This window comes from Manis javanica, chromosome 12 (genome assembly GCF_040802235.1).
Source record: "Manis javanica isolate MJ-LG chromosome 12, MJ_LKY, whole genome shotgun sequence".
NCBI lineage: Eukaryota > Metazoa > Chordata > Mammalia > Pholidota > Manidae > Manis > Manis javanica.
In genome coordinates this window covers 47864778-47879719 of record NC_133167.1, presented here as the reverse complement: position 1 = coordinate 47879719, position 14942 = coordinate 47864778, and the positions used below count along the sequence as shown (strand labels likewise).

Sequence of the window (14942 nt, the reverse complement as noted above, 5' to 3'; positions counted from 1 at the left end):
TGTGAAATTGGACAACTACATATGCTCTATTTAACCTACATTGCTGTTGCAAAGATTCTTTATATTAAGATAATCTGAAACCTATTAATCATTATGCAAATAGTAAATATGCTATTTTCACAGTTGCACAAAGAAACAGTTTCTGAGAAATAAAACAACTTCCAATGCAAAAAATACACCATATTGCATGCGTAAATAGGTACCTTAAAATCAATTCCTCCTACAAAGATGCGATTAGGGATCACTGTTCCGTATCTTGGGGCACTTGTTGGGTTATTCAAAGGCACAGGTGACACAGGATAGGGGGATGGAGATAATGAGTTTGTTTGTGTCTGATCTGATGTTTGCTGCAAAATAAAATTCTTTTAATCTTTTAGCACTGGATGAAAGTTTTGATGCAGGCTGAAAACATCTTTCAAAAAGGTGAATCATTTAGACAAAATTGTAGTATTTTAGACTTCAACTTTATTCTAATATTCTGAAGATTATAATTAGAGCTAAAAACTCTTTGGAGCAACAAAAATATAGGAAATGTAGAATCTACTCCACTACAAAGAAAACCTTAAAAATATTAAAGCTATTACTTAAATGTACTTATGTTAATAATTATTAAATATACTATTTAAATATTATAAATATTTATGATGAATATTAAACTTGCTTAACACAAACCTAAATTCTACAAGTTCTAATACGCTCTTACTGGGAAGGCCTCATGGTGTATGTTCTTTCATGTTGCAACAATTCAACACACTCAACTTTATTTAAAAGTATAGGTGTGTTCCTGATAGCCCTTGGTTGAAGGGTATTGACAAGTTAATAAACTATGACATTCAAATTCACTGTTTTTCAGCTCTAAAGTAAAACTTTAAAATGTACTTTATAAAGATTGGACTGATTTCATTTAAAAAATATATGCACATCTATAACATATAAGTTCTTATACCAAAGAATTGAGCTCAGTACATATTCATATGTTCACAACTCTTGAGTCAGGGGTCCTGAGATTTTAATAAGTGTATATTAACATATAAGCCTTTGTACAATGGCAAGACAGTAGACTCTTAAGGTACAGATGAAAAAAACAAGACCTGAGAATAGAATTTTGAAGCGAAACCAGTTCACGAACTTGCTAATTATTCTTTCTGGGAACATAAACAGACTTCTGAGACTGTCTGATATACTAAATGAGTGTTTCAAAAAACTTGAAGCTCATAATTTCTATTCTTTGAGAAATGAATACATGAAAATGAATTTCCAACTTAGATAATGGAGTTGTTCTTTTTCAGATTTGCTTTGCTTTCACTTCATTGGCTAATAAAACCATAATACTTAAACTCTGCAAGACGTAGAGAGAAATAACTAGGCTAGTGGTGACTATATAGCGTTACACAGGCTGGACCTTACAGACTCTACTGCTTATCTAGTCTTACGGGGCAATATTACATACTCCCTAATAAAAGAGTTCATAAAAACATTTATTAAACCACAAAAAGTCATCACATTTAATAACTGCTATATTATAGTTCCCAATTAAAAGTTGGGAATCAATCTTACAATATCCTGTCTGGGTATTTGGAAGTTATCTGTAACTTTAGCCACTTTACCACAGGAAGTAGTGCCTGGAATGGATGATTCTGGGATGCGAGGTTTTATTTCAACTGTGGATATGTATTGTTAGAATATAACCAGTCTGGTAGATAAAACGTCTCTTTGCCTGTTTGTTAGAGTGTAGAAATTACCTACGTTGTAGAAATTTTTGGTCAGTCTTCAAGAAATTATCTTAAAAAATTCAATAGATGAACTTACTTGTTCTCACATTTGTTCAAATAAAAGTCAACTTCAGTATTTTTCATTGAGAGAGGGATGACATGTACCTAAGTGAACAGAGTGCTCTATTTCCAATGTTGAGAAACTAGTTAAGCAATACTGAGAAAACAAACTTTTTTACAATTCATTCATTTCATCCTTCAGTTTCTAAGGCTCCTGCTCTGTCTGTTCCAACAGCTTTGGTTTTCTACTTAACCACTTGTCACTTTCCAACATATTATATAGTTTAGTTTTTAGGCTTATTGTCTCTTTTCATTATAACGTAACATTCATGAGGACAGGGATTTTGCCTGTTTTGTTCACTGCAGCATCCAAAGTAGAGACGGTATATATAGAATATAATTCAGTAAATATTGGTTAAACAAATGAATAAATGAATTATTTATTCCTGCTCACGACATGCCAACCATTACACTGTGGGTTGAAGAACACAATGTAATAGCCTAGAAAATATTCTGTTAGCAATAACAAGGCCCAGGTAGGCGCCACATCTAGGTTTCTTAGTGATGCACTGAGTTAAATAATTTTCCAAATGTATGAAAAGCACCTACGTAAGTGTTATTGGGTTAGAAGTGAGGGTCCTTAGCTTCCTTAACTGAGTTATATCTAGCACTACAGAGTTTATTTAAAAATTTCCTCCAAAGTAATGTGCCCTCACTGCCTCCTTCCCTGGAAAATTAACCTCAAAATCCACCATCTAGTTGGCCTGGGAAGACCACAGGAAGAGGGCAGGCTAACCGTCGCAGTCATGGCCTCGGCGCTCCTTCCCCTTGGATGCCAGTAAGTCAAAGCGCTGGGGGAAATGGCCGTGGCGACAACTTCTTCGGGTTCTCTCGGGCCATCACGAACTTGGGCAGTGACACGAGGTTCCACCCCCTCCCCACCAAAGTGCGGGAGGGAAAAGAAGGCCAGCCAGCCAGAAATTTTGTCCTGCTAACCCGCCAGCGGTAGTGGCGGAAACCCTCAACGGCACCGGCCCAGGCGTCGACCTCGTGCTCAGCCACCCCCATGGTCCTCGCGCGGCCCGCTGATTGGCTGCCGGCGAGCGTGGGCGCAGCGCGCGGCTTCTTCCGTCTATTCCGTTTCCGCCCTCCCACGACAGCCGGCCTCTGCCGGCTACGGCGAGCACGCCAGGCGATGGGGCCTGAATCCGACCTGCACCCCTGCCCCTAATCCCCCAACCCCCAGCGGGTCTCTCAGGCCTCGCAGTTTTCACTCATCAGTGGGGGAGAAAAGGTGTCAGCTGCCCTGGCAACTTCTTGCGGTGGAATGAGCGTCAAAGACGCAGCCGAGCCCGGTTTCTGCGGGAAAGCTGTCCCCCTTAGACTAGCTCCGCCTGGTGCACAAGGCCCCACCACCCACCGCCTCCCTATACCTCTCGGCCGTTTCCGAGGTCCCCCGTCTGCCTACACTCAGTCCAGGTCCGATGGCTCCACGTTCCCGGCCCTACAACACAACTAGATGGGGCCTGCAGGCAGGCACCCTTTGCAGAGGTCAGTGGACACCCTGTCCACGTTCTTCCCATGAAACTAGTGGGCACTTGGGCACTAGACTTTGCTCTTTTAGCTCTTCACGGACGGAGTCCACGTTGCTCCTTTTCCCCTGTACCTCAGGGCCTGGGGCCCTGACTGCAGTAGTCACCTCCTCGGACTCTTGTCTCCATCTTCCACTACACTGTTCAGAAGTTGGGAGAAAGGAAGAGAAACCTGGACTTTGAAAGCACCTTCATTCCAAGGAAGCAACACCACGTTTCCCGACGGAGACTCCCCGTGGCGGCGACGGGGGCAGTGGCAGCTGTAGCGGCGCAGGCTCGGACCCGGGGTCTTGAACCTGCCACCCGCGGGGGTGTGGGTGGGGCGGTGTGGAGCAGCCAATGTCGCGGCGGGCGGCGGGCGGCGGTGTGGGCGGGCGCCGCAAGCCGAGGAGGGGCGCGTGCGTGCGTGCGTGCTTGTTTCATCTGTGGCCAGTGGTCGCCGGGTTGAGCAGTCTCAGGGAAAGAACGTGCATGTAGCAAGTAAGGGCGGGCGTGGGGTGTGCGGACCGAGGGCTCTCTTCTGGGGCCACTCTCGCCTGCTTTCGGACGGCTGGGGAGGAGAGAGTGAAAGGTTATGCAGCGCTCCATGCACTGCACGCCTTTCCCTCTCTTGTAGAAAAGTCTGCCTCTGGGACTGGTGGGTTTCTAGACGTTGACGTGCCCACAGGCTTTACTAAGGCGCGAGACGCCGGTTGAGGGGCGACTTCTCAAGGCTGGTGCAAGGCGAGAAGGGGCACTTTCCAGAGTCAAAGTGACTCTCGGGGCCTGACGCGCCAACCGGGGGCTCCCGAGCAGCCGCGGACGTCGCGCTGCACCTGTTGTCGCAGTCACTCATCCTCGCCGAGCGGGCGGGGCGGCGCTGGCGGCTTTGGACGAGGCCCGCCGCGCAGCCCCGTCCGGGAGGCGGCGCCCGCCCCAGCCCTGCGACCCGAGCGGCTCCCGCCGGTCCGACCCGGCTGAGCGGGTCCGCGACGAAGCCTCCAGAGCCCGAGACAGTATGAGGACGGCAACTTGGCTAGAGCCTCTCCAGCTGTAATAAAATAGCCTTGGAATCTCCACTGAAAGAAGACTGCTTTCTAAAAACTCTTTAAAAGGTAGCTGAGAATGATATGTACTGCCGATATAACATATTTTTGTGATGTATATAATGTAGAACCGAATTCAAAATAATTACAACCAAGTAAACTTATGTAATGATGATGATGATGATGATTATAGTTCCCAATGTACCTTGGGCTCACTTTGTGCCCTACACAGTGCTTTATAATAAGTACCATTTAATCATTTCATTCACAACCCTTCAGATAGATTTTCCTATTATCTTCATATTATAGGTAAGGGAATGGAGATTTGGAGGTTAAGTAATTTGGTAGAGGTCTAAAGCTATAGGAAATTTAACCGGGGATCTCTCTGACAACAGTTCATGATCTTAACCATTTTGACATGTATTTTAAAGAATGAGCAGCAACAACTATTAAAAGTTACATCAGTAATACTGTTACAGAAATTTGACTTTGGGTTATTTTACTTTCAAGTTAAACAGTTAAAAAATAAGCAGTGTGATTGTTATTAATTTTTAATCTTCTCAAAGATTAGCTTATAATATTATTTACCAAAAATAAAATGGGAAACAATTGTTTTCATTGAATGCAATTCACCTAAAGCGTCCTGAAAGTCATTGTACATTTCTGCTTGCAATTTAAGCTCATTCTCTTAGGTTTTAGTTTCTGTAGAGACAGAATACAAACCTATTCAAATTAAAACATATATTCAGGAGCAGAATAATTTAGTGTTGAATACCATTAGAACTGATCTTGGGGCATTTTTCCCAGTAGTAATGATGGATTTAAGTAGATATTACTATCTTTTGCCCAAGTCTTTTTTGACTAAAATCACTCATTTTTGAAGATGGTATTCACTGTAGTAGGTGTTCAGTCTCTGATACACCAACTAATCAACACAATTTAGGGAACACTATTTCAAGGGCTGTATTGGCTGCTAGGGGAATACACTATATTTATAGAGTGATAATTCTCTGCTCTGCTTGTAACTCTTGATTCCTAAAGAAAAAGGAATTTTTAATTTTAAAATTTGGATAAATCATGAAAAATTACAGAGTTCCTATTATATGCAACACATAATGCTATATGCTATGGCAGATAAGATAAAGAAGATAAGACCTCTGTTGCTGAGGTGTTTTTAATCTAGAAGGGGAGAAATGACTTCATAACTCAAAACAATGATTATACCTAATATTCTTGTATTAAGTAAGATTCAAGAAGAATAGGATAAGTGATATATGTTAAGACTATGATCAGAGGTGTGTGGAAGAATAGAGGACAGCATTGTGGAGCAGTGTCCAGGACTGGGTAAGAGGAGCATCAGAGCTGAAATGCTCGTCTGGGTGGCAAAATAGGAGGAAAGATACAGAGTCCTGGTCATGTATCCAGCACTGGGTTAGGCACATTCTCTTTTAATTGCCTTGGCTATCATTCTCTGTCTCTGGAAATCTGAGCCTTAGAGAGGTAAAAGTGACTTGTGTAGTCACATTGCTAATAAGTGGTAGATTCAGTTTTCAAAACTTAGTTTTATCTGACTTCATTACCCATTCATGGTACACTCTGCCATTTTATTCACCCCATGGTACTAAGGACTAAGAATTATTCTGGAGACCTTTGCACATAGAGGGCCATTGAAGATTACTGAAACCGAATCAGGAATTATGTAATCAGAGCCAGACTTCAGGAAGATAGTCTCAGACCAGAGAACAGTTTTTAAGGTACTAGAATCAGATAATTGACTTAGGAGAATACTACTCTAGTGAAAAGTAATGGGGACCTAAATGAAAGTGACAACAGTGAGAATAAAATGCTAGGAAAGGATTAGGGAGAAACCAGAAAGGAATTGAGACTGTTGGGCAAGGAGAGGGATTGGTGAGGATCATTCAGAAGTCTCAAGTTTCAGATACTGGAGATGTTATTGACAAAGGTAAATATAAAAGTACAACACATAATTGCAAACCCATTTTCTTATGCTTTTGATAGCATCCCAACATCTCATCTTTTTCCTTCACACAGTCTGTTAAGACTAGTTCCTGTTTTAGGGATTTATCCAAGTTTGTCCACTTTGTTTGCCTTCCCGTCCTGGCAGTTCTCCCATTCCTGCCTCTTGAGTTTTCTAGCTACAGATTCTAGTTCCTAAGGTCTGTTTTAGGCAGTCAATTCCTTGATAACCCTTTGAATGTGTTCTCTAGCTTACAGACCTAGATAACCATTTGCCTGCCTCCATAGGCCAGCCTTTACTCTACGGCAGGGTATCTGGCAATAATTCAGACCTGGCTCTTGCTCTCCAACATCCCGTGTCTAGTGGGAGAAGGAGCTAAGAAGATAGAAAGTTTATTCACTCCATGTGCTAAGCATAGCAGTAGAAGAGTTGCCAGGTGCAGAGATAGCCCAGACAAGGGACTTAACTTGGTAGATAAAACAAAATAAAAAGACGTGTTTAGAAGATGTCTCTGCTTCGATTTTATTTATTTCTTGTTCCCAGGTCTTTCAACTCTTTCTTATATTTTGGAGCATTATTAGTTGCTTTCTTTTTCTCTATGATGTTTCTATATTTGAAATAGAGGTGAGGGACAGGATTTCTAAAAAATCTGTCTTAAGGAAGTAAAGAGGTCAGTTCAGATCTTTTCCTCTACAGGAAACACAATGCTTATACTTCGAGAGGATGTTACAGAGATGGTGCAGACTAGAGCAATACCTGATTTATTGGAAAATTCCTTGTAAAAATTAATTGCTTTATTTGATTACGCTGTTTTCTTTGAGCAACTACTTAGACACAAGAGTGTACAATATAGAACCAACTGTGCAGCATGAGGTAGGAACTCAATATTTGTGGAATAAGGGATTAAGTGAATAGCCCTTAGCTCACCCTCCATTTTATCCTCACCCCTCACAATTTTATTCTTACTTCTTACATGAGAGTGAACAGTTAATCGTTGCCAGAGAACCTTTTCCCTGCTTCATTCACACAAGTGTGGTTCTATAATTATATACATTTTCAGTTGCTTTTTAGGGAAAGACCTTATGTTTGGAACATCTCACCTGCAGAATCCTTTGAACATTCTCAGATACTTCCTTAAGAGCAAGTAATACCACTATATACAAAAATAAGACACATACAGCAGGACTTCAGTGCAAGAATGGTTACCCAGGACATAGTGTCCACTTGCAGACTCACTCCTACCCATTTTGCCTCAGCTTACCCCTTTATTTTACCCTTACCTGCTCTCACCTCTTGGCTACTAACTTTGCTGTTTTTAAACCTCTATCCATTCTTGTCTCATCCTCAGATTTAATTTGTAGGGGAGGAAAAAGTTTTCCTTAACCATCTTAGGGTCCCTGGGCTAGGTCTGAAAATTAAACTGGCAAAGACAGATTAACAGGAGAAAAGCATACAGATTTTACTGATTCTTTACATGTATCCAGAAGCCTTCACAATGGAATGAAGACCCGAAGAGTTGACCAAAGCAGGAATCTTTTATGCCTTTTAGACAACATATTTGTGAGTAATTGACAAGATAATGGGGTTTGGGCTAGAGATACCAAATGGTAAAGAAGTAACTAGGAAGATAAGGTTTAGTTTAACAAGGTTTGTTTATAGATTCCTCTGGTGCCTGTTTCTGAGCTGGTAAGTCTGTCTCCAGTAAAGGAGAATTTATTTCCTGCCTTTAGGCAGAAAAGTGGGAGTTTTTCCAGCATTTACTGCTTTTTAATTGCCTTCAATCCAAAGTAATTAGTATGTCAAAGAGGCACATTTTGGGGTGACATACTCTGATTTCTTTCAGATGCTTAAGGTATTTTCATAGGCACTGTCTTGACATCTATTAATTTGTATTTCTAACACCCTTAGGCATCTTGGCAATACCTCGTGTCCTAGTGTCCTTTTATCTATGATGTTTCAAACATCTGTTTATAAATACTTATTGAATTGAATTGCCACTTGTCCGCTCTCCTCCAGCAACTACATTGTTTTTGAGTAATGGGCAGTTGTTGTCTTGCTGCACTCTGATCTTTGGTACCTAGGACAGTGTGGGTAAAATTGAAACATTTCCAGAATATCTCACCTGGCTTTTGTATATCTGCGTATCAGTAGGCGTTCAGAGATGGAAAGAAGTATGGCTTTAGTGCATTTGCATCTTTCCTCAGGGGTGGAGAAGTTCATCTCCATATCAATGGGTGATTATCAGGGCAACAGAGGGCTTATCTGTACCTGAGAGGTGAGGGGGAGGGCCGGTGTTGTTGATGCTTGAGCTGGAGAGAGAGATGGGCCGGACTGCAATTTTCTGAGCAATAAACGGATTTTAAACTTTATTTCTGCTTTGGACTGATTTTGGTTTTTAGAGGTATTTTGCCCTGGGATTTCCTTTCCCCGGACTGGCAGACAGGCCACCATGTACTGTTGTGTAAATTACTCAGTGTATAAAGGTGTCTGGTCAAAAGAATGAATAGGCTGAAATCTAGCCCTGCTGCTCCACTCACAGAACCATGAAGCTATAGGACCCCATCCATTCAATGGGAATGTCCTTTTCTAATTCCTTGCTGAAATATAGCTCCTGCACTGTAAAATGGTTTCAGGAAATAGTGTTCAGTATGTTTTACTGTCATATTCTCAGACATTGGTAACTGCTTGACTTTTGAAAAAATATTCATCTTGGTGGGTGTTGCATGTAGGGTTCTTAGGAAACAGACTGAGATTTACATGTAGGAGTTTTTTGGGAACCTTAGCTTCAGAACAGCACCTGAGAGGAGTGACAGAAGCAGGACTAGGCAGAAATTGAATCGTGATATTGCAAGAGACAGCAAATCTAGGATGATGATCTTCAGAGTTGTCAGTAGAGACCAGGGTCTCCCTCAGCTCACCACCCCCATCTATCCATTGTTAAAAAACAAAATTCAAGCAAGAAAGCTTGAAGATCTAATCGGCTTTATTAAGCAACTCATGAATCAGGCAGAATCCCAGGTAGCAAATAAGAGAGATTCTCTCAGGAGTTTTAAGAAGTGGAAGAATATTTTATAAGAGAGATGGGGCAAGGAAGTTATTAGTAAAAGAAAAGTAAGATTTTAGGCCACGACATCTTTTTTGGGTAAGGGAAAGACAGGGTTTTTATCATGTAGATTACCTCAGTAGTGCCGATCACTGGAATCTCAGATTGACTGTTTAAAAGGTCATATTCCTGGGATAGGTGAAACTAATTAAATCTTGCTTTTTTGTTGTGGAGGGAAAATGACTCCATTTTGGGCTTATTTCATTTTTAATGGTCTTCCCTCTTTTGATCAGATTTTTAGTTTGACAAGTGTGATAAAATATTAAGGCATTAGTACCAGTCTCAGCTACCACTCTGTAGTTCTCATGGTTTTTTACTGATCCTCTGTGTGATATTCACAGGTCATGATATTTCTGCTTAATCCGTGTGGTACACACAGATCACAACTCCAGGCTCACAGTCCTCAAATTTGTCATTCTCTTCTTCACTTCTCCTCTGACATTCCTTAGTTAGCAGCTGTGAACATGCATTTAGAGCTTCTGAGAGGATATGACACACCAGGAAGATCATAAGCAGGGTAATTCCCAATGTTTGGAGTGTACTTCAGCATACTTCCCAAGACTATAACCAATCAAAATAAAGTAAGTCAAAGAAAGACCCCGTTGAAGGAGTCGCCCCTTCAAGCCAAAGGGCTTGCTCAGTGATCTTATGTAACTGATTTTCAACCTCCATAGAAGTATTGATCCAGGTAGAGCAGGTGGTATTGGCTATAGCACAGATTACATCCTCGCTCAGCTCAAAGATAATGAAGGTTTATCCTATTATCAAGAACAACTTTGGCCAGAGAGTCTAAGGACTGTTGTTGGGCTGCTATTGCTTTAGTAGCAGATTCTGCAACAATTTCAAGAATTAAGGAGTTCTTTATCATAGCCTCATTTACATTTATCCCCAACCAGGGATGGAGGGACCAACCAAAAGGAGTGAATCCTGAAACCTAAAAATCTCGATAGGCCCTTTCTTATTCAATGATGTAAATTCAGGGGTGTAGACCAATGAGGAGTCTTATTTTGCTTGTGAGAAGTTAGGAGCACAATTAGATTTTCTCCTGGCCTGAAATAAAAGGTTGTTCTAAATTCCAGAGGTTACTCTATGTGGGTAAAATTGCAATATTTCCATAATCTCTTTCCTGGCTTTAGGGCATCTGCATATCATTAGGTATTTCCAAGGGGTAGAGAGAATTAGTCCATCTACATATCAATAGGTAATTACAAAGGCCTGTGAGGGTTTATCTAGACCAGAGAGGTTGGATAGAGCTCTTTTCTGCTGCAGCCAGGTCAAGAGAGAGAAAGGATGACTGCTTGTGGGAAATAAATGGGTTTCTTAAACTTTATTTCTCCCTTTGACTGATTTTGGTTTCAGAAGTATTTTGCCCTGGGATTTTCCCCCCTGGAGTTACACCCAACTTAACAATGGCCTGGGAGACACGATTAAAGGCATTATCTTTCCAGGATAATGCGAGAAGAAAAGAAAGGAAAAGGGAAGGTCTTCATGTTTAGCTAAAGTATGAAGTTTTGATCTGTCATCTTGGGTAGAAACAGTTGAACTCAATGTCAGCTACTTTTCTTCCTTTTCAATTAGATTTAGAGATCTTCAGTACCTGGATAGGACCAGGAGTCAAGGGGAGCTTTCTTTAGCCATGAGATATGTACCCAAGGTCTATTATCTTTTAGTTTTGTAGCAGTATCAGTGGTCAGGAGCACTGGTAAGGTCCTTTCCAATGGGGCTTGAGTGTTGTCTTCTTCTGATGCCATTTCTAGAACACCCAGTGACCAGCTCTAAACTATGACAACAGGATCCTGTTGATGATAGGTGTGAGCATAAGACATTAGAAACTTACAGTAGCTGGTCATACTAGCATGAGACTGAAAGGAAAGGAGCGACACACAGCAGCAATTCACCGGAGAATTCTGCTTTATTAGGGAAAGGTGCTGGGTTATATAGGAAGGGGCATGAGCTGATTGAGGTGTCACTTCTACGGGGCTGGTGGCTATTGGCTAGGTGCTGGGATTGGGAGGGGGACGAGAGGTGATTGGGCTTCAGGTGGCGCCGGTGGGAACCAAGGACCCTGAAGAGAAGCCAGAAGTTCGCCATCTTACTGGTGGGGGCCCTTCATTCCCCCCTTTCTCCTCTATGGGGTTGTGGACATTGCTTTCTCTCTGACTGCTTCCTGCTGAACGGGGGCGGAGAAGGGAGTGAGGGCTTGAGGATTGGGAGGAGAGGGTTGATAGGACTCCCCACAGTAAGGATGAGTAGATGTGGACTTCTTCAGGTTGGAAATCAATGAAGGTTCTCTGTAACCATAGGTCGAGGACCTGTTGATTCCAATGGTGCCAAGAGGATATGGGTGCCAGGAGCCAGGTATCTGTGGCCATTGTTTCTAGGAATAGTTTCCAGTGGAGAGAGGGGTCCATCTCAGCGTGTGGTGAGGAGGTCACGTGAGGGTGAGGGACCTTCTGTGGCCAGAAGCTGGTAGTTCCTGAGTAAAAGCTAGTTGAAAGCTTGATTAGAGATTTTTCCGACTTGGGATTTGATGAACCTTATTATACAGGGTAAGAAGAGACAGGTGAGAAGAATGATTATTATGGGGCCTACAATGGACCAGAGCTAGGTGAGGAGGTGGTTTGTTAGTATTGAAGAGAGTGGGTTGGAATTGGAAGCAGAGTGGAGGCTGGAGGCAAGGTTGGTGAGTTTGGTGATGTCAGTTTCTACAATGCCGGATTTGTTGATGTAATTCAGAGGAAGACACAGGTGCCGCCCTTCTTGGCTGTAAGCAGATCTAAGGCCCGCCGATTTTGAAGGGTGACCTCAGCTAGCGAAGTGACCTGTCTTTGGAGAGAGGCCAGGGAATTGGCAGTGGATGTCAGGGCTCCCTCAAGTTTGGCGTTGAGATCTCTAACTGCCCATAGAGAGTGACCCAAGGCTCCCCCTGAAAATCCTGCCCCAATGGCTGAGGTGACTAGGGAAATACCGACCATAATGGGAAGGAAAGCAGCCCTTTTTGTGCGTGAGGGCAAGGGAGGTTGGAGCTCAAGGAATTCTACCATGCTGTAAAGTGTAAGCTGTGGGATTAGGGTGATGAGAATGCAGGGTGTATCGGAGTTGGGAGGCAGTGAGTTGAAAAGACTGCCATTATATCAAAAGAAGTGTCCTGGTTGCGTAAAAGTCTTAGAGCCGGAGGTAGGGGTGTAGATAGAGAGGCAGTGAAGTGTGCTGGAGGGGGGTGGAGTTGGGCCTACACAGTGGTGGATGGTGAGATTATCTGCATATTCTGGTTCCCATAGGGGTATGTCTGCCAGGGGCCAGAGGGGTTGTCTTTCTGCATGGAAGGAGTAGTTGGAAATATTAAGGGACATGGTGGCCAGCAGTGGGCGCTGAAATGATGCACACAAGAAACAATTGGCGGTGTTGAGGGTGTGGTTGAGAAAGATGGTGGTGTCTTGAATGAGCTGCCCCCAAGAGCAGGAGGAATAAGAAGATGAAGAGGCGCCATCAAGAGTTTGGACAATGACTTTTTCGGAATGTCCGATATCTGATGCAACTTAAGAGATCTGGGAGTGAGAGGGAACATACTCTTGAGAGATATGAAGGGTACCATGGGGGGTCGAGGACCCCCCGTAGTAAACTGAGGCTGTGACTCTGGCAGCCCATCAAGAGTCCCAGGGATCTGGGATTGATAAGGAGAATGAGCCGTTGGGATATTTCATGAAACGGTTGGAGGAGTAATACTGTGGGTACTAGAAGTTACCCATGTAGTGAATGGCGCAAGACCAGTAGGGACATCCCCTGTAGGTGTCTGGCCATCACCTGCAATAGGCTTGTCTTTGGTCATAGAGAAAGCAGAGGTAGGGAGAATAAAGGTAGCTGTTAGTGAACACTTCGGTGGAGGGAGGAAAGTGGAGGTATAAAGGCTCAGAGCAGCCTTTCAGAGGGCAGTCTGATGTGGCAATGAGGGCAGTAACTTTTGTTTGATGCTGTGTGTAAGTCTGTCTGACTTTGAATCGCCATACAAAGGAGGCTGGGGTGACGGGGAAGACAATAGGAATGAGGAAAAAAAGCGAGAGAGTGGTAAAGGAGGAAAAAGTCATGATTCGGGTATGGATGGCAAAGGGGGTGAACGGGAGATGCAGAGTTTCAAGGGATCAGAGGGATGAGGCGTGGTATAGTAGACAGTGTCTTGGGCTGTATCCGAAGGACTCTGGATTGTGACTGATGGGTCTTGGGTGTCTAGAGAAGGTGGGTCCTGGGTATTTGGTTTCAACCTGGAGGTATGAATCCAAGGGGTGACAGAGTTATCAGGCAGTGAGAGCTTGGCGGCCGAGGGGGTGCAGAGAATAACTGGGTGTGGACCTTCCCATTTCGGGGTGAGAGAGGGCCGATCTTCTGGCAGCTTATAAAACACTAGTTGGCCGGGCTGTAAGACAGGAGGATTTTGGGAGGCGGATGGATCAGGAAGGAGCCAATCCTGATATTTCCACAATTCAGTGCGGAGGAGAGAGAGTAGTGGAAGGGCCATGTTGGGAGGAATTGGTCCTTTGTGGAAAGGGAGCCCCGGGGGTAGAATCGGGCAGCCGTACATGATCTCAAAGGGCGACAAGAGGGAAGGTTTCTTTGGGAGGGCCCGAATGAGGAGTAGAGCTAAGGGAAGTAAGCGAACCCAGTCAAGGTGTAGTTCTAGAGATAGTTTCGTCAGGATGTCCTTTAGAGTCCTATTGGCTCTTTCTACTTTTCCCGAGGCTTGTAGTCAATAAGGACAATGTAAATGCCAGGGGAGCAAGAGCGACTTGGAGAGGTTCTGGATAATGTGGGCAGTGAACTCAGGGCCGTTATCTGATTGGAGGGAAGTGGGCATCCTGAACCTAGGAAAGATCTGGGTGAGGAGGATAGAGGCAACCGCGGATGCTTGTTTGTTAGTGGTGGGGAAAGCTTTGACCCATACTGAAAATGTATCCACTAACACGAGTAGGTATCTGGTACGCCATACAGGGGGCATGTTAGTGAAGTCTATTTGCCAATCTGCGGCGGGGACATTACCCCTTGCTTGATGAGCTGGGAAGGGTCGGGCCTTGAGGGGGGTATTAGGGTTAGTGCATTGGCAGATGGTGCACCTGCAGGTGATTTGGTTAAGTAGGGTTTTGTCTTCAGGAGAGAGAGGAAAAAAAAATTGTAAAAAATGGATCAAGGATTGGGGGCTGGGATGGAACAGATCATGTAAGAGGCGGAAGAGAGACTCTTTGTCCTGGGAGCAGAGGGTGTCTTGTGATAAGGCTAAAACTGCAAGGGCAGACGGATTGTTGTCTGGTGTATCTTCTGATAGGGCAACTGACCGGGCTACTCTGTCGGCTTTGTTGTTCCCTCTTGCAATTGGGGAGTCATCCTTTTGATGTGATTTGCAGTGGACTATGCCTAGTCAGTGTGGGAGTTGTGAAGCCTCTTGAAGTTTAGTAATTAAGGCTGAATTAGTTATGGAATTTC

At 43.5% G+C, this 14942-nt stretch overlaps 1 protein-coding gene across 1 annotated transcript in view; it reads right to left on the bottom strand.

The window, feature by feature from the left end:
• BOLL (boule homolog, RNA binding protein) overlaps window positions 1-4752 on the bottom strand; it is a 65526-nt gene extending 60774 nt beyond the window's left edge. Inside the window, 2 exon segments of the mRNA XM_073218578.1 lie at window positions 204-347; window positions 3554-4752. Coding sequence (XP_073074679.1) covers window positions 204-347; window positions 3554-3952 — 543 coding nt within the window. The 5' untranslated portion in view covers window positions 3953-4752.
• Between the last annotated feature and the right edge of the window lie 10190 nt (window positions 4753-14942).